This window comes from Mytilinidion resinicola (genome assembly GCF_010093595.1).
Source record: "Mytilinidion resinicola strain CBS 304.34 unplaced genomic scaffold BDZ99scaffold_38, whole genome shotgun sequence".
Classification (NCBI taxonomy): domain Eukaryota; kingdom Fungi; phylum Ascomycota; class Dothideomycetes; order Mytilinidiales; family Mytilinidiaceae; genus Mytilinidion; species Mytilinidion resinicola.
In genome coordinates this window covers 263,071-289,139 of record NW_022985474.1, presented here as the reverse complement: position 1 = coordinate 289,139, position 26,069 = coordinate 263,071, and the positions used below count along the sequence as shown (strand labels likewise).

General features: G+C 50.1%; 10 protein-coding genes across 10 annotated transcripts; 6 read left to right on the top strand and 4 right to left on the bottom strand.

The window, feature by feature from the left end:
* Window positions 1–1,523: 1,523 nt before the first annotated feature.
* On the top strand, window positions 1,524–1,855 carry BDZ99DRAFT_469613 (uncharacterized protein; the record flags this gene model as incomplete). Its single annotated transcript, XM_033721539.1, has 1 exon — window positions 1,524–1,855. A coding segment is annotated over one exon (174 nt), but the record flags the coding sequence as incomplete, so codon positions are not given.
* Window positions 1,856–4,745: 2,890 nt separating this feature from the next.
* BDZ99DRAFT_469609 (uncharacterized protein) lies at window positions 4,746–5,486 on the top strand. Its single transcript, XM_033721538.1, has 3 exons — window positions 4,746–4,956; window positions 5,060–5,107; window positions 5,206–5,486. Exons 1-3 carry the CDS (start codon window positions 4,782–4,784, stop codon window positions 5,319–5,321), a joined length of 339 nt encoding a protein of 112 aa, XP_033568589.1. The 5' UTR covers window positions 4,746–4,781; the 3' UTR covers window positions 5,322–5,486.
* A 1,408-nt stretch (window positions 5,487–6,894) lies between these two features.
* Window positions 6,895–8,178, bottom strand: BDZ99DRAFT_577551 (uncharacterized protein; the record flags this gene model as incomplete). The annotated part of the gene is made up of 2 exons (XM_033728709.1): window positions 6,895–7,995; window positions 8,062–8,178. 2 exons carry the CDS (start codon window positions 8,176–8,178, stop codon window positions 7,165–7,167), a joined length of 948 nt encoding a protein of 315 aa, XP_033568588.1. The 3' UTR covers window positions 6,895–7,164.
* Window positions 8,179–9,215: 1,037 nt separating this feature from the next.
* Window positions 9,216–9,972, top strand: BDZ99DRAFT_403120 (transmembrane emp24 domain-containing protein 2 precursor; the record flags this gene model as incomplete). The annotated part of the gene is made up of 3 exons (XM_033716326.1): window positions 9,216–9,413; window positions 9,483–9,690; window positions 9,746–9,972. 3 exons carry the CDS (start codon window positions 9,216–9,218, stop codon window positions 9,970–9,972), a joined length of 633 nt encoding a protein of 210 aa, XP_033568587.1.
* Window positions 9,973–10,639: 667 nt separating this feature from the next.
* On the bottom strand, window positions 10,640–11,653 carry BDZ99DRAFT_483648 (uncharacterized protein; the record flags this gene model as incomplete). The annotated part of the gene is made up of 1 exon (XM_033722586.1): window positions 10,640–11,653. One exon carries the CDS (start codon window positions 11,651–11,653, stop codon window positions 10,640–10,642), a length of 1,014 nt encoding a protein of 337 aa, XP_033568586.1.
* A 969-nt stretch (window positions 11,654–12,622) lies between these two features.
* Window positions 12,623–16,224, bottom strand: BDZ99DRAFT_492570 (gephyrin; the record flags this gene model as incomplete). The annotated part of the gene is made up of 12 exons (XM_033723176.1): window positions 12,623–13,202; window positions 13,270–13,814; window positions 13,887–14,203; window positions 14,324–14,538; window positions 14,704–14,744; window positions 14,800–15,044; window positions 15,293–15,294; window positions 15,424–15,525; window positions 15,576–15,887; window positions 15,940–16,031; window positions 16,084–16,118; window positions 16,167–16,224. 12 exons carry the CDS (start codon window positions 16,222–16,224, stop codon window positions 12,623–12,625), a joined length of 2,544 nt encoding a protein of 847 aa, XP_033568585.1.
* A 349-nt stretch (window positions 16,225–16,573) lies between these two features.
* BDZ99DRAFT_577546 (transcription initiation factor IIA, gamma subunit) lies at window positions 16,574–17,257 on the top strand. Its single transcript, XM_033728708.1, has 3 exons — window positions 16,574–16,621; window positions 16,675–16,822; window positions 16,891–17,257. The coding sequence occupies exons 1-3, from the start codon at window positions 16,581–16,583 to the stop codon at window positions 17,038–17,040; spliced, it is 339 nt and encodes a 112-aa protein (XP_033568584.1). The 5' UTR covers window positions 16,574–16,580; the 3' UTR covers window positions 17,041–17,257.
* Window positions 17,258–18,141: 884 nt separating this feature from the next.
* BDZ99DRAFT_220190 (uncharacterized protein) lies at window positions 18,142–18,840 on the top strand. Its single transcript, XM_033713430.1, has one exon. The coding sequence runs from the start codon at window positions 18,185–18,187 to the stop codon at window positions 18,554–18,556; it is 372 nt and encodes a 123-aa protein (XP_033568583.1). The 5' UTR covers window positions 18,142–18,184; the 3' UTR covers window positions 18,557–18,840.
* Window positions 18,841–18,894: 54 nt separating this feature from the next.
* BDZ99DRAFT_528343 (poly A polymerase C-terminal region-like protein) lies at window positions 18,895–21,683 on the bottom strand (the record flags this gene model as incomplete). The annotated part of the gene is made up of 2 exons (XM_033726365.1): window positions 18,895–20,270; window positions 20,324–21,683. The coding sequence occupies 2 exons, from the start codon at window positions 21,681–21,683 to the stop codon at window positions 18,895–18,897; spliced, it is 2,736 nt and encodes a 911-aa protein (XP_033568582.1).
* Window positions 21,684–22,190: 507 nt separating this feature from the next.
* On the top strand, window positions 22,191–25,257 carry BDZ99DRAFT_456143 (uncharacterized protein). Its single transcript, XM_033718465.1, has 2 exons — window positions 22,191–23,496; window positions 23,545–25,257. The coding sequence occupies exons 1-2, from the start codon at window positions 22,335–22,337 to the stop codon at window positions 24,762–24,764; spliced, it is 2,382 nt and encodes a 793-aa protein (XP_033568581.1). The 5' UTR covers window positions 22,191–22,334; the 3' UTR covers window positions 24,765–25,257.
* Window positions 25,258–26,069: the final 812 nt, after the last annotated feature.

The window sequence follows — 26,069 nt, the reverse complement described above, 5'->3', positions numbered from 1 at the left end:
TTAATATATATATATATTTTTATATATAGGCTTCCTCTATATAAAAGGTAATAGAACTTTATATAAAGTATTATATACTTTTATTACTATATATTCTTCTATAGCTCTTATATTACTAGTACTAGCAGTTAAAACTAGGCTTTCTCCGCTTTTTCCAGGAACTCCCTCTAGGTTTTACGGCTTTTATTAATATTATACTATATAATAGTAAGTATGCTAGGTTGTTCTAATATTAAACTATATCTATAGTATCTGCAGTATTTACTGCACCTGTTTCGGCGTATAGTTGCTAGCTTATATTATTTTTCTATAAAAACAGTACTTAGGTAATAGTTTTAAGTTATAAAAGTCTATTTATATCTCTATACGTTGTTAATTAAGTTAACTAGGTTAAAGGCTATAAGAATAGTAATATAAAGCGAGAAGTATATAATATCTAAAAAGGTATTAGATAGGAAGATTGCTGCGTTAAATAAGCAGTCTATATTATTCCGTTAATTTTTAGCTAGCTTAGGTTCTTATTAGAATACTTAAATATCTTCGGTTATCCTACTTTCTTTAGTACTGTTGGCGCTGGCCCTAGTTCTATACTGCCTTTATATGTATTATTATTAGCAGCTTTTTTTTTCCTGGACTAGGTTAAGGTTATATATACCTCTAGCAGGGCCTAAAGCGTATATAAGCTCGGCCCCTTATTAGTATTATATTAGTATAGCGTCGCCTATCTTTTTAATATAGCCTATAGCTAGGCCTTTTTCCTTACGCTATATTTAGCACTATATACCGGGTGGTTTCTTTTATAGTTAGCGCACTTTTTAGTATCTATTGCCGTATATTATCTTATATTATATTCCCCTGCATATACTATATATCGGATATTCTTTTTATAGTATTTTATAATATACCTATAGCCCTAGTATCTAAAGCACTATATAGCTATAAAGCCTGCTTTATATCTTAAGGCTATTAGTAATTATCTACTTATTATAAATCCTTTTATAATAGCTTTATCTGCTATTACTTCTATATATATACTAGCAATAATTAAGCTAGCGTGTTGGCCTAGGTTCTCTTGCGCAGCTTTTATACCCTTTTTATTCTTTTATATTATCTTTTTAATAACTAGGCCTAGGTTAATTATCGCGTTAGCCCTAATAATATTATCTTTAAATATTTAGCTTTCTAGGTTTAAGTTTTTAGGTACTCTATACACCTTTATTAGCACTACAGGCAGTTATATATATACCGTCTTGCCTAGCACCTATACCTATTCCCTTTTCTTAAGCAGTGCTTCCTTTATAGCCTTATCCGCAATATATGCCTTAATATTTCTACTCTATAGCTTTTTTATACCGCTAATCTTTGTTATATCCGGTGGTCCGGCTGCTTAAAGCTTTTAGGTAATAGTTATATTTATATCTGCTGCGGTTATAGTTCGCTTATTATTATCCTTAATATAGATAGTAATTTTATAGATATTTATAGGTTGCCTTATATACTGCCTATTTCCTGCTGCCTTCCTATATTGCGCAGCTATGCCGCTTAGTATAGCTAATAGTATTGTGCCTGCTGCTGCTGCTGCTGCTGCTGCGGTATACGTCTTCCCGTGCGTTAATAACGCGTGTACCTCCTTTTTCGTGTCCTCTATTATCTTTATCAGCTTTTTCCATAGTGTCTGCCGTAGGTCGTTCGCGGTATCCGAGAGGCCGAATAGGACGCGTCCTGTAAAGTCGTAGAGGGTTTAGACGATCGCATTTATCTTAAGGGATTGGATTGGCTTATTCCGCAGGAGGTCTTGTATGCCGTGTGCTTCGTTAACGAGGTCTTGGACGTCCTGGTGGACGTTCTTAATAGGCTTCGGGTTTTGGTGTTGGTTTTAGCGTTGTTGTTGTTGTTGTTGTTGTTGTTGTTGTTGTTGTTGTTGTTGTTGTTATTAATACTATTACTAGGGCGGCTGCGCGTTAGGGGTCGCAATTCGCGGTGTACCTACCGCGACGCCGCCGGCACTACTTATAGGGCTTTAAAGCTGCGTATAATTATTCGTAGGGCCTTAGATAGCCCCTAGGGGCCCTTCTTAGGTTATATTTCTAAAATGCTATAGGGTTGATTATATCGTGTTTAATAATAATATATCGCCTGCTTATTTTAGACAGCTATAAAAGCTATAACTTACTTAAATTTAAAAAGCTTTATAAGGAGAATAATATTATTACGCTATATATACCACTGCACGCTTCGTATTTATTACAGCCGCTTAATATAGGCTGTTTTACGCCGTTAAAAAAAGCGTATAGTTGCTAAATTAAGGATCTAGTATATAACTATATTAACTATATTATAAAGCTTAAGTTCCTACTAGCTTTTAAAGCAGTATTTAACAACTTATTTATAAAAAGCAATATCTGCGCAAGCTTTTAAGGCGCTGGCCTTATACTACTTAATCTAAAGGCAGTACTTTTAAAGCTTAATATTATACTTTATATACTATTACCTGCCGCTATAAAAGCTTAATAGGAATTAAAAACACTAAGCAATGCTTTTAAGCTAGGCTTTTAATTAGTATTAATTTATAATTACATTTAAATATATTAAAATAGCTCTCCTACTATAATTCTTAAGTCGCTTAATTTACTTATTAGAGGCGCCGAAGTATAGATATATAGGGCTATATTATTACGCGATTAGGTTATAAGCTTTTAAAAGGTAAATAAGGCCGCTATAAAGTATAGAGAGCGCAAAAAAAAGCGAATTTAGAGGTAAAAAGTCCTAATAAAGGTATAGGGTTCTGAAATAATTGCTTAAAAGGAAGCTAATAAATAAATTAAGGGCGAAATGCGTTAAAATAGGAGGCGCCCGGGTGGAAGTACACGGCAGCAAGCGCGCTGTAGGCGCTGCGGCGAGATAGGATACAACGCTCGTACGTGTTAAAAAGATAAGGAAATTGCTGTAGATTAGACTGTAAGTTGTATTAAGTTAATATCTATTAGCGTTGTAGAGCAATTTATATTTTGCATCGCGTTTTAGTAATAGGGTGGCCCGCTCGCTTAGGTGGCCCGCTCGCTTGTGGAGTACGTTATCTGTACGCCAGTTTTATTAAAATTCTAGGTATCTATATTAAGAATACTATACTAGATCTTTATATTTTAAACGCGTTTAAACTAGCCCTAAATAAGCATAGGATCCTTGTATTTAGCACGCTAATAGTTATACTTTTAATTCCATTTAGATTGTATATTATTGTGGCGCTTAATAAAGGCGTGCGGCTAATTCTTGCCAATAGGTTATATGGTGGCCGATCCGGCGCGTTCAGCAGCTAGAATACTAGCTATCTGCCGTACGGTCGCAATTTGTGGTGGCATACCGCGTTGATCTATTAATAGAATCCATTGCTTTAGGCTCTCTTCTTGTGCCGGAGTAAGAAGGCGATTGATGCGTGGTGGCCGTGTTATGGTTGAATTCCAGCAGCGCGTCGTCTTAGTGTCATTGCGGGCACGTCGTATAGCTTTGCAGCAGCCCCAAGGGTCTTAACTTGGCCATCCTTGTAGGCTTGAAGAACAAGAGCTATTCTGCCCTCTTGATGGACGCGTTCTTGTTGTTGTGGTGTAGCCATTGTGATAGTAGATGAGGAACGCGTTGCGCGTTGCGAGAATCTTGGTGGGGCAACCACTAGCTAGGGGCAACCACTAGCCAGTGAACTACGTTAAGTCGAGCCTGCTCACCTACCGCTCATGCGCTTCACCCTCTACTCAGGCATATCCTTTCTCGGACTCCGATGCAACAGTCATACGGTCTGTAATCTACTGGCCTGGATCGTCTTTGTGGTCCACTAGAGATGGCGATGTGTAGGAGCTGGCTTTTGGGATCCAGGGTGTCACTAAACTGGAACCCACCTGATTGTTGTCTGCCAGGCTGCTCACCGCAGTCGACACGTTTGCAATTTGAGCAAAAGAGATGTACGCAATACGGAGCTGTATCCGAACAAACTGCAGCACTTCCATGAGGGCAGTGACGCTCACTTCTGGATCAAACGAGATCTTGACGGTAAGCTTCAGATGTGGAGACGGTACGGCGCAGTAGATACCCCTACACTACTTTGCACCATTTTCCTTTTTCTAATATTTGGAAGAAATAGGTTTATGGCCTATCGTCGTCAATTCATTCTGCATCAGTAGGCTTAGAATACGGCATATTATCATCAATTAATATCACGCTTCACAATATCACGCAGAAATATACCACTTTGCGTCCAAAGGACGAACATGGATGAAGTCGGACGAAGCAGTCGTGACTAATGCGTAGCATTTTTGCACAGCATTGTCTTTGTCGGGCCTCCCGTTTCACATCTTGCCACTCATGGCCGTTCCTGCAAAGGCACGCGCCTTTGCACAGTACATACATACTAAGCTTACTATGGGCCTCTAGCATCAACCTTGCGAATCAAACCATCCTTAATAGAATTTCTTCATCATCATTATTATCAACCCTCGGTCTCAGTTATTTTGTTTGTATTAAGGAGAAAATCTTGAAATAGCACGGAAAGCCTTGCGACTATTTTCGAATCGAATGACTATACGTGGTGACTACAGTATCGCTTCCAACTACGAGTCAGCTCTAGCATTCTACTACTTGATCGCATCGTATAAAGAGCTTCGCTTGTCCTTCATTTCTAGACCATCACGCATCTACAGTTCAATCATTCTCCTTCAGTCCAATCATTCTCTTTCCAAAGCTCCCATTCCAACTCATCTATCAATTTTTCCAACAAACCAGTAATCTTCATCATGCAACCATCCATTGTTCTTTTCCTCGCCGGCATCGTTGCCGTGGCCAATGCCAGTTATGACGCCATGCAGCCTCGCAGCAACGTCTATTCCAACACGGTCTTCTCTGGCACCAGCTGCACCGGCTCATCCACCAGCTTCGTGGCTGCTGATGGCCACAGCTGCACCACCATCCGTACGTCATATCCACTCTACTCCCCCTTCCCCTTAGGACCATTCCTCATCTCCGCGCATTGAAATCTGTTGAACAGTAATATACTAACAGTCCTGCAACACAGCCGGCGGTGCCGACAGCATGCTCGTGGACAATCTAGGCGGATGCTCCAGTACGTGTCCTACATCCCAGCCCCTCCACCCTTCCAGCGACGGAGAACCGATACTCAAATTTTTCACAAATGCCGGTTTACTGATTTCTGCCGAACAGCCAACTTCTTCCAGTCTACCGACTGCTCCGGTGCCCCGACTCATATCGCCGATGCGAACGATTGCGTCGGCTTTGCGGACGGCAGCCGGCTTGGCTCCTACACTACCGATTGCTAAACGCGATAAAAGCCTTATAGTGGAGTGCAGTGATTGCGGTGGTAGGATGGATGGCATGGCAAATGGTTGGAAGCGGGAAGTGGTCGAGAAGGAGCGCTAGACCTCACTAAATCCGTTCGTTATAGATAGTTATTTGTATTTTGGTTTAATCTTATTCGGTTCGGTGCTGAGACTTTTCTCTGCTGATATCGTGTGCTTGAGGAGCTTGGGTTCGATTCGCTGTGGCGTGAGGGTCACGGGTGCCTGGTGGATGACTCAGGGGGCGAGCTAATGGTGAATGCTGACTTCCTATTAGTTTTTGTGCCATAGGCCTTCTGCCTAACCTATATATACCCTTTATTTCGAGCCCCGTCTCTCAGGAAAGTTGCTGAATCACTTCGAATCATCTTGAACGACAGTAGGCCAGCCGAGCTCACCGTCACCCAGTGGCAACCAGCGAAGACGCTCGCCGCCGTCCCCTTGTGGGACCCTTTCCTTTTGCTGTTTTAAGCGTGCCCAGGCGAGTGGGTTCGACTCGCGCTGCGGCCGGGGTTTCCTTTTTCTGCTTTTTAACAGTTTCTCGGGAGAGGTGATGAAATAGTTAAGACTCTAAAGCCTAAAAAAGACTCGTTCTAGTCCAAAGATTCTATTCCCATGGAACTTTGATTATAACACTGTACTCACGTGGGCTCGTACAGATAGTAGCCACACCCTCAATACATAGCAGGAGTCTCTAAAATGCTTGCCCACTTGTATTCCGCACGCGATTGGCTCTATCGCTGTGCCAGGTGCTGTTCTTGACTCCTCGAAGCTCGCTCTGAGGAAAGAAGATACGTATGACTGACAAGAAAACAGTAGTGATAGCTGAGCCCCTTTACATTTTCACGCCTTCGCCTCCTCCCAACCTCCCTCATGTCGACGCGTAGACAAAAAATCACAGCTGCTAGATTTCCCCTACACGGCCCGTATGACCCTGCCAGCCAACTCCGAAATTTCCAATCACAGGCATGTTCAAGCCGCGTGCCTTATACGAGGCTTTTTCAATCAATCAATCACCCACCCAGGACATCCGAAACCCCAACCGGCCCCTTCTTTCTCAGCCTCATTCGCGTCACTACGGTCCCCACGTCAATCCGCCGCGAACGGCGAGCGAGAATGGGAAACTGCCGCGAGAGTGTGGTCGAGTGTATTTGCACACCCGCCATTGGCTTGCCCATCTAAGCTGCTCGCATGCTCCGGCGGTAGCCTTGTGGGTTTTACAAGCATGGCACTGCGCTCGATCGGCGAGAGGTTTTGGTATCGGGTCTGCGATGGGGCAGGTGGCGGGGGTAAGGGTGGTGGATGAGAGGGGCGAGGAGAGGAAGGAGGCGCATTTTTATTCTTGAATTGGGTTCGGGGTTTGTTTGGTTGGGGAGGTGAGGTTGGTTGCTGGAGGGGCTTGGGGGTGGGAGTCTGGGCGATGCGTACGAGAGTTGATGGGGAGGGTAGGAAGATCCTTAGCGCTCACAGACTTCTTACTAGGTCACCAAGTGCTCACGTATAGTTCGAGAATCATGCTCCGGAGTACACTCCATTTTATGCTTAAGGAACGAGCCTGTGCTTAAAAAAAAGCTGATCCTCAGTTGCCAACTATCATTAGCCGTGATCCGTATCGCCTTGACGCCAGCCAGCTACCATGATAATCCTCAGAGGAGGATAAGCAGTTTGGGATAATACTTCAATGAGGCAAGGTCCTAGCAAACTTATCGCCTATGACTGTCCAGACAATCGCTATCAGCAGCCAAGATGCCCTTACCCAATGAAAGCCCAAACAGTATATGCAATTGAGTAGCCCACCATACCGACTCATCATTCTCCCTTCGTCCTATTTCCAACCCTCGTCCTCCGCAGCTGCCACCCCCGTCAGCTTCTCTTTGATATCCATCGGGTGAACCTTGCGGCCCGTCCTATCGTAGAACTGGGACGCAATCCGGAGCCACAGGTTCCTCTGATCGCGGTGCAGCAGCCGGCAGAGCAGAACCAGCTCGTCCTGGCTAAAGTTCTCGTCCTCCTCCAGCTCGACGACGCCGTCTCCACTTGGAATGTCGGGTAGGGGATCGGCGAACGGATCAGCTATGGCAGCCTCGTCATCCGCGTCTTCAGCGACGTCGAAGTTGTGGATCTGCTGCTGCTGCTGTTTCTGCCAAGAACTCTTCTGGTTGTTCTTTTGCTTGTCGTTCTTCTTCCAATCGTTGCCGCCTCCGCCTCCGCCTCCGCCTCCGCCTCCACCTTTGCCGCCGCCTTTGGTGTTGTTCTTCCCGCCGCCTCCGTCCGAGTTGGCGGGAGCATTGCCGTAGCCATTCAGTTGCTTCCAACGAGCTTCATCCGTCGGCCTGATATCTTTCCACCGTGCCTTGACCTCCCAGACTTCCTTGCCGACCTCGGCGGCGATGTCTTTCCAAGCTTTGGCCTCGACGATTTTCAGTTTGAGGAGGGTATCGTCTTGCTGCGCAGTGAAATCGGTCTTTTTGTCGAACGCGGCGTCGTCGGCCGCTGGCTCGTTGACCTTAACCCAAGCTCCAGGGGCTGGAGCCTCGTCAGCTGCGGCGCCGGATTCCTTCTCCGCGTCCTTATTGTTGTTTTCATCCTTGGGCTTGCATGCAACCTTTTTGGGATCGCAAGGCTTCTTGTATTTGCTGCCGATTAGAAATGGGCTCTGTAGATTAATGTCAGCTTCCGTTCATAACACAGATCAGTTGGGGTATTGAAAAGCCGCACTCACAGAGGGTGCCGTCTTCTTCGTCTTGTCCTTTGCATAGGGCGTATCTTGCGCTCCGAGCGCGAAGAGGATCGTTGAGGTTCTAGAGACCCTACGCGGATGAGGTGGGTTACGCGCCATGCTGTTACAGCTGTAGTTTGATCGCCGAAGGTGAAGTAGCTTAGGTCATGTCTTGGTGCTGTCGTCAAGACGGTGAGATGGTGAAGAGATGACCGAAGACAAGGGTGAAGGTGGTCAGCTGGACGGGAGGGCCCGGCTATATAAAGAGAGAGGCGGAGTGAAGGAGGAAGAAGGTCGGGGCAACGGAGCGAAGGAGAGAAGGGCAAGACAAGCGCAATTTGGCCTTAATTGTGTCGCTTTCGATAATGAGACGGAGGACTTTCCCACCTGCACCTCCGTTGGCAAAGACAATACTAAGCCTAGTAAATTTGAGCCTTTTTTTCTTTTGGACAGAAATGGGGAGGCCTTTTGACTCTCAGCAAGATCTCGATCCTGTTGAAGTCTCGGATGAGCCATTGGGGTATCTCATGCGAAACCGTCTCGTGGGGAAAATGAGAGCTGGGGTAGCATGACAGATTATGATCCCAAAAGGACATGATCCGATTCAAATAATACGTTTCTACTATTCCTTGCCTACGACTAAATCATGTTGGTCTTTCATTACGCCTGAACACATGTTGATGCTGCGGAGGTCCTCTGGAGGTGTAATGCACTCAACATAAAGGAACTTTGAGGTATGAACCACGGCTCCAAAACTGACTATTTGCCCTACTACCTTCAAATCAGATGGACTTTTACCGAAATTCACGCTATTATGATGGCTAGATGTTCTTCCTTTTCCTTCACGCGTCGTGAAGGCATTCCGGTCCCTATCGACACAAAGACAGGCGCAGCATACGTAGAAAGCCAGAGATTTACCTACAGAGCACAATGTTGAAAGAGATGAGGATCTTTCAAGGTATTAGATATAGAAATGAAGATCGATGCGTCTGTCTTGTGAAAGGAGGAGAAGGAGATGCCCGGAAAAACGTTCCAAGATCCCCGAAACACCCCTGTCAACTCGTACAGTGGCATCTTCAACACTCCCTGAAAACACCACGGCTTTTATCCCCGCTCTCGCTCCCTAACGCACAAGAGGACAAGCAATCTATCCGAAGATGCTGTTCTCCTCCGTTGCCATCCTCGCGGCCGCGAGCAGCTTGCTCGGCCTGTCCTCCGCCCACAACATCCAGATGAAGGCGCATTCGCGAGAATGCTTCCACGAGCAGCTGCACAAAGACGACAAGATGACTGTGACCTTCCAGGTCGGCGACCGAGAGTTTGGAGGTAGCGGGAACTTGGAGATTGACTTCTGGGTAAGGCCCTATATATGCCTCATCTATAATGATACGCAATCGGCAGACTGCTTATACCGCAATTTAAAGATCCAAACCCCCTCCAATTCCTACGAGGTCCACGAGCGCTCAGTCTCCTCCGGCGACCACTCCTTCATTGCGGGCATGGACGGCCGATACACATACTGCTTCAGCAACGAGCATTGGTCCGCGAATACCAAGGAGGTCTCATTCAACGTTCATGGAATTGTTTACGTGCCGGAATCAGAAGCGCCGCAGGATCCGTTGGAGAAGGAGGGTTAGTTGAACAACAAATTGGAGGCATAGATGATGTTTACTGATACTGCGAACAGTCCGACAACTCGGAGAGTTGATCGCCCAGGTCAAGGACGAACAAGGCTATATTGTCGTGCGCGAGCGAACACACAGGAATACTGCTGAGAGCACGAACGCGCGAGTGAAGTGGTGGAGTATCTTCCAGCTTATGGTATTGATTGGGGAGGGCGTTTTCCAGGTCTGGTGGCTGAAGAGGTTCTTCGAGGTATTTCCATCTCCCGCGTGCTATCGGCTCACATGCTAATTTGTCACAGGTCAAGAGGGTAGTGTAAAAGGGCTGTAGGGTAAAGGTTGTTGCTTAGCAGGTTTGTCAGGCGTTGGTAGAGTCGAAGTCTTTGGCACTCAGTGTGAGCACGATGGGCGGCGACGTTAAACACAGGCGTAATTCTCCACCGATATCAGAACACGTATCAAATGAACATTCCTCCAGCCAACGAATATCACGTTCAACCAACCTATTTACCTCTACTTTTCTATCTCCATTGTGGGGAACTCAGTCTACGCAGTTCTCTCTAGATTCGAACAAATCGCAACACACCGCATTTTGGGGTTAGTCAGTCGAACGATAGGGTTGTCAAACATGTCCAGAAACCAGTCCAAACCATGCCTTTAAGCAAGTCCCCTCTAGTTTTATGTTTTCAAAACATATTAAAGCATCCCCAACAGTGATCAAGTTTTGATGTAAACTAATTTCATGCTTTGAGTGTAGACCTTCAGACTCCCAAAAACCTCCAGCAATGCCAGGTAGTCATGAGAAGGTGAAAATAGACACCGAAATCCCACCTAACGCCAAACGCCGATGCCCGCCTTCCAGGCCTCGGAACCTCGTCCAAGTTCCTCCAGAACCAGCCAGCCATGCAAAATACAAACCCCATATCCCACTGACTCCAAAACACCTACTCAATGCCAAGTCAATCCGAAATCTCAATAGCCGCAGTATCCTCTCTTTGCCGCCTCTTCGGCGGACTCTCCATCGCACTATCCATCCTCTCCCGCTTCCTCTTCTGCGCCGGACTCTCCACCTTCTTCGCTCTCTGTACCACCGGCCGCGGCATCTGCTGCTTGACTGGGTACCACCACAACGGAGCTCTCTTCTCCTTCTTTTCCCTGCTCTGAGTCTCGCTCTCCTCTTTTATCACCTTCACCTCCAACCCCAGCCCCACCTCCGATTTCACAACCCCCTCCCCCTCATCCTCATCCTCATCCTCATTCTCACTATTCTCCGGCGTCGCCCGATTCAACAACGTCGCCACATCCTGATCTGTCGCCGCAAGAAAGTACCCCTTGAAGAACTTCATCTCCGCCGGCGCCGCATCACACCCCCACTGCCGCACCACCCGCACCAGCCCCTGCTCGCGCCACGCCGCGAGCAGCGGCGCGATGCTCGGCTTGTACGCCGTCCAGTTGATCTCGGAATACCGGTAGGGGGAGTGCACGTACCACCCCACGCTGGTGCTGTCGTGGAACAGCGCGCGCGGCACCATGAGGAAGCGCGCGGCGCTGCCGTCGGCGATGTAGCCGAAGGACGTGTGGTCGTAGGTTAGCATGAGCCCGAGGCTGCGGTCGGCGGCGAGGGCGTGCTTGACCCAGTCGATGGCGCGGACGGGGGTGCCGTCGGCATTGTGGGTAGTGCATTCGAAGAGGGTGATGGGTTCGGTGTAGGATTGGAAAGGGGGAACGGTCTTTGTGGCGTAGACGTAGGCTTGGTTGATTTCGAGGGTGTTGGTCGGGGAGAAGGGGTTGATGGGTAAGCCGGCGGTGGGGAAGTGGTTGTCATCGAGGATGGGGGTGGTGGGGCCGCGGGGTGAGTTGGGCGGAGATGAAAAGAAGGGGGAGGAGGCCACGGGGGCTGGGGTGGGGTCCGGGTCCGGGTCTGGCCTGGGCTTGCTGTCGTTGGCGTTGTCTGACGGGGTGTTATAGAACATTTTGGATTGGCTGGCCTGGTGAGGTGATTTCTCATGGCTCTGGTAGGGGGTCTTTATAGGTGAGAAATGCGTCAAATTTGAAGGGTGAAGGTGAATGGTGAAGTGGAAGTCGCAAAGGGTTGGAAGTCAGGCGGCTCTGACGGCGAGTTGGAAGTCGTGATAGGGTAATGTCGGGGTTGCGTTTCAGGTAGGAGCGAATGCGAGATCTTATACTTATCTTGCCTGTCTTGTTGACGTGCTGGCTGTTCCATGGCTGAGTCATTTCTATATTTCGTAGGCTGCCTCGTGATACTTCTTCATACGGCCATCGACTCCTGTCGGAGGTGGCTCAGGGAGTTTACCGATTGCTCAGACCGAATATACAAACCTTTCAGACCTTCGAAAATGTGTCGAGCGATTCTGAGCAATGGTAGACAAGTGCCCATGTCCGAATGCTGCGTTATGGCCTCGAGAGAAGTAAACAAAAACAGACGTAGGAAGATCTCGCTATTACTAACAACACCATGACTTCAACCTGTACATACAGACTCACCACTGCTTGGTGATCTCCAAGATATCGCGAAGAAAAAGAACGAGAAGTGACTTGGTGAAAGGGATGAGTCAGACTGGCGTTTGAAAACTGCTACAAGAGTCTACGAAGCTAGGACTTACAGTGACAGGTCATAAGTATGTGCACACGCATTTACCACTGCTTAGGGTCCCCCCGTGGGATTTCAAAAACCTAGGCACGATGTCAAGTTTCAAACAGTGTAAATTAGGCTGCTTCTTGACCTACTGGCTACTTGCTAGCTGGGCCGCTCCTCGCAGTGGTGTCGAGTGAGCAAGACTGGAGCCAAGCAGTGATAAAATCAGTGTGCCTAGACTTATGGCCTAGTACTGTATATCATAACCAAAAGCTTCAATATTCTGAACTTGCTTGGTACGAAACAAACGACGGCCATAGCATAAGAGCGGCCTCTATCCCAGCTTCTACTCCATCTCCCCCAGCTTCCCCATCAGCAAAGCGTCTACCCTCTCCCCCTTCTTCATCTCCCCATTACCCGCCGGCAAGCACAACAACGCATTTGCCCCCTTGAAACTCCCGATTCGCGAACTCCTCTGCCCGCCCGTACTACTTGCATACAGCGCTCCATCTTCTTTCGCCACCACAAACGCACGATGATACTCTGGCCTCTGTTTATCCATCTTCACCGCTCCCTCCAGCACTACCTTTACGCGCGGGAGTCCAACGGGTTTAATGCCGGCAGCCTGGTGCAGTGCCGGCAGTACAAAGAGGTGGAAGCACACGACAGCGGAGGCCGGGTTGCCAGGAAGCGCGAAGATGGATTTAGAAACACGCTCGCCTGTGGATTCTTTGAGCGGGACGGTAGCGAAAGTGGTCGGTTTGCCGGGCTTCATGTTGACGCGGCCAAAGTGGATGGTGCCGCCGAGCGAGCGCTCGATGGTGGGCTTGAGGAGGTCGAGCTCGCCCATAGAGACACCACCGGAGGTGATCACGACGTCGCATTTACGGAGAGCGGCGCGGAGAGTTTCTTCGAGGGCGCCCGGTCTAAGGGGGTGCGTCAGTGTATGAGACAGAAGGAAGAGGCTAGAAGATAGGGGAAGGGAGGGCTCACTTGTCTGACACGATGCCCAGGTCGACTGCTTCAAATCCACTACTTCGCACTGAGGTAATTAGTGTAGGCCTGTTCGTGTCTCTGACTTCTCCCAGCCTGAGCGTGCCGGGACGATCGTGTGGGATGATCTCGTCGCCAGTGCTGAGGACACCCACAACCGGCCGCTTGTAGATCGAGACCTCTGTCGTTCCTACGGAAGCTAGAAGTCCAAACTCGCCGCCAACGACTGTGATGCCTTCGCCTTTCTTCATGATGGTATCGCCGGCTTTGACGTCACTGCCGACCTCGCGGACGTTCTCGCCAGATTGGATTTCGTCGGTTAAGATCTCGATCTCCTTCTCTTCCTTGCCATCTTCGGTCTTGCTTTTAAGGACTGTGTCTTCTACCATGACGACAGCGTCGGCGCCGGGGGGCAGTGGCGCACCGGTAGTGATGCGGGCGATTGAACCTTCATTTAAAGGAGCGATTTCGCCGGCCTGGGCGTGGGAAATGAGGGCTACGGGGTAAACGCCTTTTTCGAATTTACCAGATTGTGGAAACTTAATCTGGGTAATAATGAGACTTGCTGAGAGATCGTCTTTAAAGAAAGAAAGATGGCATGGAGAAAGGCGGCTTACCGCATATCCATCAACAATACTCGCGCGAAATGCGGGCACAGACTCAGTAGTTTTCACATCCTCAGCCAACACTGATCCTCCTAGGGCCATGTCTACTGGAACCTTCTGTACTGTTGGCTCGGGTGTATGCTTCGAGATCAAATCTAGAGCATCTTTTACGGATAGCATGGGGTACGGAGACGATCTATATCTACGCGTGGGTCCTTCAGTTAGATCATTCGACTGCGGCTGGGAGCCCGGATCAGTGTGAGCTTTTGGAATGGCATGTCCTCCGTGGCCATGGGAATGTCCGTGGTCATGACCGTGGTGGTGATGTCCTGTGAATTAGGTTCAAAGGTTAGCATTTTCCAAAAACGAGGGGCGTTTGCTCAGGACTATGTAATTTGCAGGGCGTAGGAGGTGTCGTCCACGTATTGAGGAACATCACTCACCATCACCTTTCGGTTTGATCGGATTTGTACCAGAATGAACCCCAGCATCTGCTTCCAGTTTTTTCACTCCGCCCGCGTGGAGAGAACGAGAGTCGGCACCGGCGGCTTGAATGCAAGCATGAGGTAGGAGCTTCAGCACAGCTTCTAGGTTTTCTTTTGCTCCCTTTGGTGATCCGGGAAGTGTGAGAATCAAGGTCTTATTTCTAACGCCAGCTACAGGTCTTGCCATTAGGGCAACTAGAAAGTCTTAGACTTTATATGAGATCATATAGGAGGAATGGAGACGAACATGGAGTAACAGAGAGAGATGCTGCCAACATCCCATGGCTGGAAGATTTGAGTCAATGAGAACAATACAAGAAGATGAGACCAGACGAATATCTTACACAAGTCCTGTTGCATGTCTATGTATGAGAGGTGTCACAGCCTATTGCTTGAGTCAGCCAGCTTGCGTCGTTAGAGAATGATCACCCTACACCTACCTCGGGCGTATGATCCTTCAGAGCAAAGCCTGTCCCACCGCTAGTGATGATGAGATTGACATAGTCTTCTTTATCTGTCCATCGCTGAATGAAGCGCTGGATGTCTAAAACGCTGTCTGGCACGATTTCCTTGACCGAGACCTCCCATTGATCTTTACCTAGGGTCTCAAAGACCTGCTCTAAGATGGGCGTACATTTGTCGGTCGATGGATCTTGCGATGCAGTCTCCGATATTATCAGAATCGCTGCTCGTAATTTGTTGTCAGTCATGGTGTTGGTGGAGATTTGAGGTTAGCGGAGATGGCCGGAGGTCCTTTTAAGACCAACGCCTTTTATAGTACTATATATTATAGTCATATTTCACGAGTATTTATTACACTGCAAATCATTTACAGCAAAATTCTCAGTTTCAAACGATCCATTCCTTGGTCATAATACATGCTACACAGTTTATATACACGTTGAAGCGGCAATGCTTGCGACTTGCAACTACCGCTGCGTCGCCATTCTAACTACACCCAGATTATCCCGCTATCCTGAACTCCTGATGCCGGATGAGTATCCACTGTGAGCCACCACTAGGCTATCTTAACATTTTTTATCCTTCCTATACTGTGATTTCACTAGGCAAAGTCCGGTGCGTTTCCTGCCACCAGCAGTCCAACGATTAGTCCGAAGAGTCCGAGGACAGAGCTGAAGATCTCGATGACTAGAATTTTGACGAAGCTAGGATCTGTGAGCAAGAGATGTGGAAGACGAAGGCTGGAAGAACGTACAGAGTTGGGTCCGCAGCATCTGCTAACGCGGCGCTGCTTCCGTTGATGCCCACTGAGACACCACATATCAGATTGCACATGCCGACGGTTATGCCACCCCAGAACAACGCAAAGCCGGTATAGAAGTTGCCGCCCGAGTATAGAGCCTCAATGTCCGAAATGGCCTTGAGCTTGGAGGAGAAGACAATAGCCATGATGACGCCGTAGATGGCGACGACTTCGCAGAAGATGATGGAGATCAAGTTCTTCGTTCTTATCCGTGGAGCCTTGACACCTCCGCCGAGGATGGATACACCGGTTGTGAATATGCCCCTGGGTTCTGGTCAGCCAGATTGCTTTCCTGACAATGGGTTCGTGTACATACCATGCCGCTCCGACGACGGATAGCCCAATGCACATCCCGATGCCTAGATCCGCCCATACATAAGGTGAGACGCTCTCGAGGAATGCTCCGACCTGGACCAGTATCTTAGTATAGCTACTGAAGCTTCGTTGTGGTATATCTTACGTTGAAGGCTTCCCCCTCGCCATTAAAAAGCATATCTAGCTGCAATCAGTAGCTGCCTACACCCTCGACAGATTCCTACTCACACAAGCCGATCACACCCAACGTCAGCGTCGACGCGCCGAAGCCATATTTGAGGACCATAGTCGGATCGGAGTGCGGTAGAGGAGCGAGTGCGATGGTGGTGGGCTGGGGTGCTGGCGGGAGCTGTCCTCGATGAGCGAGAGAATGATGCGCCGCTAGCTTTAGATCACGTGTAGAATATATCTCACTTTTAGTGAGCAGAAAGGAAGGCTTGGTTTGATGCTTATTGAGACTGCTCTCACTTCCAAAGCCTGTGTAGCTTATCTTAAGAATTAAAACAAGAGACAAGTGGATTGTGAGCCTAGGTCACGTGTAGTATTGCATTAGCGCCTTGGCACGTAAGTGGACGTCTTTGATCTCGCCTCGCTGCCTGGCTCCATCTCTCCTACACCGTCGTCGTCGCCAGGCCCACCACCATGGCCGACTCCAAGTACTATGAGCTCTACCGCCGTAGCAGGTACTGCCTCTTGCTTGCGATGCGTGCTAATGGCGTTCACTAACCGGCTGCAGCCTGGGAAGCTCGCTCACGGACACGCTTGACGAGTTCATTAGCAACGGTGGCATCGAACCGCAGCTCGCCCTCAAGATCCTCACCCACCTCGACAAGGCTGTCGCAGATGTCCTCGCCGAGAAGGTCAAGGCGCGCATGACATTCAAGGTAAATCTAAGCGGTTACGCGCGGTCGCTAGTCTGCTGCGCTTGCTAACAGCTCTGCGCCCGCTGTAGGGACATCTCGATACCTACCGGTTCTGCGACGAAGTGTGGACGTTCATCATCAAAGACATCGCCCTCAAACTGGACAACACGAATTCCATCACGGCGGAGAAAATCAAGATCGTCAGCTGCAATGCGAAGCGTCCTGGTGATCCTGCCTAGATGGGTCCCGGATACCTTCGCGATGCGTTGCTTATTTAGAATTCCCTAGGTACTGAAACCGAGACACCTTCGAAACCCACCAAAAAAAATTGAAAGTGCTAGGCATCGACCGACGAGGACCTTTCTTACTCTTGCGGGGCTTTGAATAGAACTTCTATATCCAGGCGTTAGGGAGGGGTGCGCATGGTATGGAGTTAGTGGGTTTATTTGGCGCAGGCAGTTATGATACACCGGCAGTGAGAAAATGACACCATTTCCCCACATCGTAGACCTGATGCTTCGTGATCATGATTTGATCGTGGGAAGGCGCTGTTTGGGGTGCTCCAGTACTGATGTAAAATGGACCTCCATCGTGATTCAGACTGCCTTTAGAATCGCCCTATTAGAATACTGTCTGAAGTGCTTCAACGCTTCTTGATGCCTGACATGCAACATTTATCTTGTTGTGATTTAGGCAGCCTTGAACTGCGCTTTCCCCGCTGCTTGACACCGTCAGAGGTGCTCCAACAAGCCTTAGAAATCAGTCCAAAGCGTAAAGTTTGTCACATCGTGATTTAGACTAGTATCCGAGAGCCTTTAGTATCCGAGAGCCTTGTTTCTACCCTTCTGGCACCTTTTGAAGTGCTCCCATAACCTATATAAATCTCCAAGCATAACCCACCCAGCACCAATCGGAGTGCCGGCCGAACGCGGCTTCGACCTTGGCGCTCAACCTCGCGCGTTCTAACACCACGACATAGATACTGAGGCCGCCTGACACCAATACCAACTCTTCCATAATGGACAGACTCCGCTCGAGCCCAACCTGGCTCATCCTCGCCGTTGCAAGTGGCGCCTGTGCCTCCTTCAATGGCGTCTTCGCAAAGCTGTACATCTCTCTACTCATCACTCCAAAAGCATAGCAAGCAATATACTAACCCGTCTACCCAGCACAACCACCACCCTCACAACCACCTGGGCGCACGTCATCTCCAAAGGCTTCGGCCTGAGTCCCGGAAACCACTTCGTCGAATACCTCATCCGCGGCGTACGTTCCCCCCCTAACATGCCGTGTCACGGTCCCTAGTTTGATTCCCAACACATTCCGCTAAACCTGAACTTAACACAGGTCTTCTTCGCCCTCAACCTCCTCTTCAACGCCATCATGTGGGGCCTCTTCACGCGCGCCCTGACCCTCGCCTCCTCGACCGTCCGCGTCAGCATCATCAACACCTCGGCGAACTTCATGCTCACGGCCGTGCTCGGCGCGCTCATCTTCTCCGAGTTGCTGCCGGGGGTGTGGTGGATCGGCGCGGCGATGCTGGTCGCGGGCAGCGTGATTATCGGGAGCAGGGAGGAGGCGAAGAAGACGGGGGATGCGGGGACCGGGGGCGCGGAGCCGCTGCTCGCGGGCCAGGAGGGGTTTAGGGACGAGGAGGAGGCGGATAAGAGCGATGAGGAGGGGGAGGATCAGAGTGATTTGGAGCTGGAGACTGTCAAGGATGATGGGGAGGAGGTGGATGGGGTGTTGAGGTAGGTTGGGGTGGACGGTTGTAGATGGTGTGCAGGGGTGGTGTAAATATATACTAGGCTTTGTAAAGTGCTTCGGTGATGTGTTATTCGTGTGTCTTGGTTCTGTGGGTTAGAAGCTCGGGCGATGATGGTTGTGCTACTAATTCGTGATTTTGGGTTGACAGACTTTAAGAGAACGATCGCGGAACTAGACTTGAAACCCACGGCCATAAGGCCGCGTTTATAGTCGACTGTGCACCCATGATAGTCACTCACCGAAGCAGCTCCAACAGTAGTGAAGAAGGGTAGGTACCCATACTGTGTTATGCCATCATATCAAAAAGCTATCTACTCCCCACCCCCTTAAACAACACCGTCAAACAGCCCCCCAACCCGCCGATCCGCCTCAACCAAGCCCGCCACCTCACTCTTAAAATCAACGTCCCCATCCGTCTCTACTACCTCAACCAGCATCTCCGCGGCGGCTCTCAAAACTCCCTTCACCCCTTCCAACCCCTCCACCTTACCATTCCCCACCAGCTCCTCCGATTCACAGATCCTCACCCAGCACACGACTAGCCCCCTAACCACCTCCCCCCTATGCACCGATATCCTTGGCCACGCATTCAACATCACAGCCTGTATCGCCCTCGTCGCCTGTTCCAGCAACGGCGGGCACGCTACACCAAGAGGTTCGGACAGGGTATCTGCGAGCATGGGGAGGAGGCGCTGGAGGTGCTTGACGGAGTCGAGTTGCATCGCATCCAGGAGAGGGATGACGTGCGTGAAGAGGGTTTCGGCGATGCGGACGTGGGTGCCCGAGTGTGCGAAGGGGGCAAAGATGGCGGCGCGGAGGAGGTTGTCGAAGTAGCGGGAGCGAGTTATGGGATTTGGTGTTGTAAGGGGTCTTTTTGTGTTGCTAGATGAAACACTGGGGGGTGCTGTGGAAAATTGGGAAGGGGGGTATAGAGCGTCTGCCAGCGCCATGAGGGCTGGGATGGTTTTATCTAATAGGACTACCGATTCGGCTTCGGGGGTTAGGGAGGGGAGGTAGGTGAGGCAGGGCATGAGTGTTTCTTCGAAGACTTTTCCAAGGCCGGTTCGTGATAGCAATGCAGGGGGGGTGTTTTTCAAGAGGAGAGTGAGGAGCTCGCAGCCAGTCGCTTTCCATGCTATGTCGAGGTCGTCTAGGATTCTGAGGATTGGGGGGATGAGTAAGCCCCAGTTTGCTTCTACGCCTTTGGGGTCGAGTGATTGTAGGACCCAGCGGAGCAGGTCGATGGCGTAGGCCTGACCTGGTGCCTTCCAGGGCGCCACTTCGTCGAAACTGACAGTCTTTCGAGTTAGTGGCCGAGTGGATACATGGCCGGCGGGGGTGAGGTTGTTAAGATCGTTCTTCTGTGATGACGCGAAGAGGGGTCGGATGGTAAGCTGGAGGAAGTGGGTGGCGAGGCGGGCGGGAAGCTCACTTGTCTTTGGGTTGGGTTTAAAGCCACCTTTGGACGTCGCATCGACGTGGGCTCTGACGGCTTCGACGACTTCGGTGTGATCTGTGATGTCGGGGTGGCGGAGTTGCCAGGCCATTACGACGTTAAGGGCATCTTTCATCCATGGGCCGGGTTTCATGGAAAGGGCTTTGGCGAGGTCGGTGCCGGTCAGAATGGGCTTTTCAGCATAGACATCGAGTAGGTCAGACTTGGTGAGGTGGGCGAGGAAGGCGCTGTATGTGGACAGAATGGCTGGAGCTTGATTAGCAAAACCTTTCGGGATGATGAGTGTATTTCACGCTTACTTTCTTTTGAGATGGATCCTAGAGCGATGTCGTGCAAGAGTGCGAAGAGCAATTGGCTCCTCCACGACTGACCCCAGCTTCGAATTGCCATCCCTAGAATATCCCTGGCGCTAGCATCTTGCCCATCCTTCCGCCTATGTGGGGATCTTAGTTGGATCACACACTGATCTTTGAGGTTTTTTATCTCCTCAAGATTCTTCATCGAAGCTGTAATGACATCGGAGATCTTGTTCGGAGCCTTGACACCCTCCCATGCTACCAGTTGCGGAGCGTATAGCATTGGCCTATTCTTCTTCGGAGGATCGACGAGAGGTGCATCGGCCCATGCCATAACTGCAACAGACATCCAGGCCTGAAACTTCTCTTCCGGACTGCGTAGTAGACTAGATGATATAATGTCATCTGCCTTTTCGGGGCTAAGCATCTCGAAAACAGTCTCGTACGCAGAAGCGAAGTAGGAAAGCTCTGGTTTCGATGGCAGATCTCGAGTGGGGTCTGTGAAGATGGTGTCGTACAGACCGACACGATCGATCAAAACCATCGCCATGTGCGGGTCTGGCCCTTTGAGCATCTTCTCCAACTCTACCCAGATCCTCTCTCTGCTTATCTTCAACGCAAATGCCTTCTTGATGTCGTCATTGCCCATAGAATTTTCTGCTTCAGGATCTATGGTGTAGTTGAGTCTGCTAGCAAATCGAATCAATCTGAGAGTGCGCAGTGGGTCATCCATGAAAGTTTGATACGGTTCCAATGGCGTCCTGATGATTTTCGCTTGCATGTCTTCCCAGCCTCTGCCCGTGAGATCTTCGATTGACGACGTGTTGATGTTGTAGAACATTGAATTGATGGTGGCATCGCGTCTGATGGCATCTTCTTCTGGCGTGCCAAACTCGACTTCTGGGTTCCGGCTGTCGTCCTTGTACGTCTCTTTGCGGAGGTTCACAAAATCTAGATCGAGCCCCAGCAGCTTGGTAGTAGCCGTCTCTAAATTTTTTGATTTCTCGGGATTCCGCTCAATCTTTGCTATACCGCGTAGGATGTCTGGACCATACTTCTCGATACTCTCGGGCTTTTCTAGATATTCCTGCATCTTCTCCGCAAAGTTGAGCCCCGTCATCTTGTTGATAGCAATGTCAATGTCATGACTGCCCACCCCAAGCAGCTTGTCTCGGACCCAACCGCCAGCAAAGCGAAGTTCCAATGGAGCATTTTCGAGCTCTTCGGGCAACTTTACGGTAGAGTCAAGTGGATCGGCGCCAGAGGTGCTCTCAATATACGCGACGACATCCAGCAAAAGCTGGCGCAAAGTCGACTCGACCTCAGTGAGCTTTAGGCTGGACGGAAGTGAGCTTTTGTCCATCGTGCTGTGTGGGCGTATTTCAGAGAGGCTCTGATGTTCAAACTTTTGTCGTTTTGAGGTCTGCTCCTGGCGTAGGGCTGGACTTGAAGATCTTCGCGAGGACATCCAGCGATTATACGGGGAAAGATGATGGACCCCGGCCAGACGGACACTAAGAGCTCTTGAACGTATAGATGCTGAAATGTTTTGGGGATGAAGAAGAGTCAAAAACTGGCGTGGACAAAGACGTAGAGTCATCCGGGTGAGTGCCTGGATTGGTGTCGAATCTCTGCATTCAGTGACGATGACAACTACGAAGTACTAAGTTTTAATGGGGGAGATGGTGAATGAATGACAGCAGACTGCTTGCTATATAAAGCCGTGTGCTCGAAGGAGATGGTGCAAAGACACACTCTCAATTCCAATATATTTTTTGGAGGTTGGTTATCCCTCCGCGACAAACACTTGGACTCGGTCCCACCCGAACTTGAACCTCCAGCTGCATTGCCAGATGCGCCTCGACCACGCCTACTCACTGAGGGAACACTGATACAGTTTCCAAACAGCTACTCGCCCTCCTCCGATACCGTCCCCACAGCCCATGAGAAGCGCAACCTCGCCGGTCCCCGCGCGCACCCAGCACGACACCTGGAACTCTCGCGGGAGGCTCTCATGACGCCTTCGAACGATGCTTCATCGTTTAGAAGCCCCGCCATGTACGACTCGGCCGCGTCAATAAGGCTGCCCAAGCGGGGAGAGTCGCCTACCGGCATGGGGAGATCCACTACTCTGCCCTCACGACGTTCGAACTCGTCCCTCCATTCACTATACGCCTCGACCATAAGATCCTCTACATCCATCCCATCCTCTGGGTCTGCCACCCCCACCGCGTCAGTCATCCCGGGCTCAGTATTCTCTCCCGGAAGGCAGAATGGCACACAATCCCCCATGAATGCGCCAGTTGGCGGGTCGGACGAACTGCGGAGTCTCATATTGCGCGGGTTTGCGCCTCACGTCGCCGTGCATACCTCGAAGGATGTTGACGATATCATGCATGAGAAAGGGTTTTCTGGAGGATTTCTGGAGCTGCTGAGGCCATTTGGAGAGTCTATACCTGGAAAGGTCGCCATGATAGACAGCGTACGAGTGACTAGGGCTTGGGGCGATTTTGCGATACGCTTTGTCGCGCCCACGGATGGCTTCAAATCACAGGCAGTCCCCGGGAGGAGTAGTTTGGAAGGAACAAATGGCACTCGGGAGAGCGGCAGGCCGTCATCCCACACAATACGTACCGGTGGAGATCTTGGTCAAATCGAGGAGGTTGTAGAACGGCATTTGCAGTACTCTGAGGAGTATTCCAACAGCCCTGTCGAGGACTACTTGAACCATAAGACTGCATCTCAGCCAGCGGAGACTTCGGAATCACCGTTTTATACCCTTTTCCTGAAAAGAACACTCTCTGGCATTCCCCTCGTCCCATTCGAGACCTTTTCTCACCCAGTATCTTGTGTCCTTGCCATTAGTTCCCGACATCCGTCGCCGATAGAGGAGCTGCGACGGCTTTACAGTTCGACGTCTGGAGGAGATTACAGATTGCCCCAGTGGGTCCACCAGGATTATCTCCGATACTATGTTCTCATTCACGATGATGAAGAAGGGGATATCGCCAAGTCCAACACCCTCTTCGAACAGATGAAGCGGCACTTCGGGCTTCACTGCCATCTTCTTAGACTCAAACCTAATCGTTGTATCCCTTCGGATGACGATAGTGTGGAGCACCCTAAGTGTGAATGGATATCCGCGGCCGAAGAGCTGGCGAAGATCGAAAAGCGAGGTAGGAGCAAAATCTCTAGAGTTCGACTTTGGACTGATAATTTGGTAGAAACAACAGACGATATTGAGGATCCTACTCCTTATCTCTATGACTCTGATGTAACAGCTTTACGGACTTTCACCCGGGAATTGGTCGTCCAATCTATCATTCCTCACATGGAGAGAATGGCGGCTCAATGGAACGAGCACATTGCCTCTCGACGGCGAGGAATCTCAGGCCGCTTCATGTCCCTCTCGAAGCGTGCTTGGACTCCCTTCTCATCCAGCCGCACCTCCTCATCGCCCACCGCCAGCTCTTCCAGCTCCAATTATGACAGCCTCCAAGGTTTCTACCGGCCTGAGGCGCCCGAAGCCCTCATGCGGAAGCTAGCCGACTTTTCCTTCATGCTGCGAGACTTCAAGCTCGCGCTGTCTACCTACACACTCCTAATTACCGACTTCAATAACGACCAAGCAATGCTCCACTATGCCGCTGCCAACGAAATGGCGGCTCTGTCTGCCCTGATGAGCACCCAGCCGATCTCGTCCAAAACCCGCACGGAGAACATTGACAATTGGCTCGAGACTGCGCTGTATAACTATAACACCCGCTCATCATCCCCCTACCACGCCCTCCGCAGCACAGCGCTCGGCCTCGAGCTCCTCCGCCTTCGCGGCTCCTCTGCCGCCGATGATGCCGCCCGCTGGGGCCAGCGCATCATTGACGCCAACGCTAAGCTCGTCGGAGGAGTGGGTACAGCGCTCTTCCAGGAACGCATCAGCGCGTGCTACGCCGCCCGCCGGGGCGTCGGCAGCATGCAGCTTGGGTCGCGGCGGCGGAAAGCAGGCATGTGGGCTGCGCTGGCTGCGGACGAGTGGATCAAATTGGAGAAGCCTATGCAGGCTGAAAAGAACCTCGATCGCGCGAAGGCCTTCTATGCGTCACGCCGGCCTCTGATCACGACTGCCAATATGGACAAGGAAGGGGAGAAAGAGGCCATCCCCTTGATGCCGCTCAAGGGGATGCAAGAGTTCCTAGATGCGGTATACAACGATATAGTCTACCTGAAGTTCAAATATCACAGGCATGATGGCGAGGAGCTGGAGAGCGAGGTCGGAGAGGCCGCGGTGGTGGAGGAGGTCAGCGAGACGCTCGACATCGCACCCCGGAGTCATCGGAAGAGCCTTATAGGCGGCGTCGTGCCAGCTGTGCAGATGGATGCGGGACCTCTGAGTCCGATCCGCGCGAAGGGCGAGGAGGTCGGGTTCAAGGACGATAATTTCGAGTAGTTTGATCACTGATGTGACGATTTGGACTTGGCATGGCATTGGCGCTGGGGTTAGTGTTTCTATGGCGCTTCGGAGATGAAGGTAGGGATATCTATATGGCAGGAGAGGAGTTGAGTTGGCTTCGGCTTTAGCCTCGGCTTCTTTGATGATATCGGAGACGGTGGTTTGGTGGGTGTATATATGACTTTTCCGGTCCTTGAATGGTAGCTATGGAAGCTTCTTTTGATGTCACATTTCACGTCTCGCCACTCTCTTCTTTCGTGTGATATGTACTTCAGATGTAAGGCCTTGGCTTGCGCACTACTAATCCACCATCTACTCTATGTCCTCTTTCTTTCACATGTACGGGGCGGAGTAAAAGAATTTTGACTTGACTTTCCTCCAAAAAAAAAGGAGCAAAACACCAAGTCTTCGGGGGAATCCTCCGAAAGGACATCAACATATGGAACCCCATCTCAAAGCCCCCAACCCCAAATAAATCGCAATATTTTTCAGCACCTTCCATACTGAAGCAGAAGATCTGGGTGATCTCCGTGAGATCTGGTATCCACATAGAGCAAAGAAGCATTATACAAAGGTTTCAAAAAAAGAGCAAAAGATCACCCTCCTCGGGAGGGAGCGTGCAGAAACCTCGGGAGGTTTACTCCGTTTCGCGACGATGGACTTACGCTTCCGCGCGACTTTTCAGTCGAATCTATTAGATAGCAGCCATAATGTCGATTCCTGACAAGGGCGGGATTCGAACCCAGCGCCCTCACAGGTTGTCGTTGGGGTGCGACGTCCCGGAAGGGGACGCTGACTACTTTGCGCAAGGTCATTTGACCACTGCGCCCGACCGGCCTGCTGCTCGAATTAGTTGGGGATTGGCAGAATTACACCAAATATGTAGACTCGGACGCGCGGTCAAGCCACAGTCTTTCACTTTCTGGCGTCGCAGGTGGACTCGAGCGGAGGTGCTACGCCAGCAGTCATGGTCTCTTTTACCTCTTACCTAGGTATAATCAACGTGCACAGCTCACCCCCATCCCGCCCAACGAATATAACAGCATGAATGGGAGAAGGGCATCTCGAGGGTCCTGCGTAGATGACTCTGGGCCATCTCACCTCTGCCTGTCTTCCACGCCGTGGCGATATCCGCGGCGATGTTCGATGTACCGTCACATTCACTACTTTCGAAAACCTCTTTCGCCACCTCCGCCAAGTACCTTCACCACCCTACCTGCACAAACTGTGTCGATGCGAATCACCAGTGCGGCTATCACCGCGCCTGGTGGGATGCATTTGTGAACAAGAAATGCGCTAGAA

What these genes read in the sequence shown, in the direction of transcription:
- BDZ99DRAFT_469609 (XM_033721538.1), top strand. Translation starts at nt 4,782, where the DNA reads ATGCAACCATCCATTGTTCTTTTCCTCGCCGGCATCGTTGCCGTGGCC. An exon ending in CCACAGCTGCACCACCATCC is followed by an intron (nt 4,957 to 5,059) that starts GTACGTCATATC and finishes CCTGCAACACAG; the next exon opens with CCGGCGGTGCCGACAGCATG. An exon ending in CAATCTAGGCGGATGCTCCA is followed by an intron (nt 5,108 to 5,205) that starts GTACGTGTCCTA and finishes TCTGCCGAACAG; the next exon opens with CCAACTTCTTCCAGTCTACC.
- BDZ99DRAFT_577546 (XM_033728708.1), top strand. Translation starts at nt 16,581, where the DNA reads ATGGCCGACTCCAAGTACTATGAGCTCTACCGCCGTAGCAG. An exon ending in GAGCTCTACCGCCGTAGCAG is followed by an intron (nt 16,622 to 16,674) that starts GTACTGCCTCTT and finishes AACCGGCTGCAG; the next exon opens with CCTGGGAAGCTCGCTCACGG. An exon ending in AGGCGCGCATGACATTCAAG is followed by an intron (nt 16,823 to 16,890) that starts GTAAATCTAAGC and finishes CGCCCGCTGTAG; the next exon opens with GGACATCTCGATACCTACCG.
- BDZ99DRAFT_220190 (XM_033713430.1), top strand. Translation starts at nt 18,185, where the DNA reads ATGTGGGGCCTCTTCACGCGCGCCCTGACCCTCGCCTCCTCGACCGTC.
- BDZ99DRAFT_456143 (XM_033718465.1), top strand. Translation starts at nt 22,335, where the DNA reads ATGACGCCTTCGAACGATGCTTCATCGTTTAGAAGCCCCGCCATGTAC. An exon ending in GGCGAAGATCGAAAAGCGAG is followed by an intron (nt 23,497 to 23,544) that starts GTAGGAGCAAAA and finishes ATAATTTGGTAG; the next exon opens with AAACAACAGACGATATTGAG.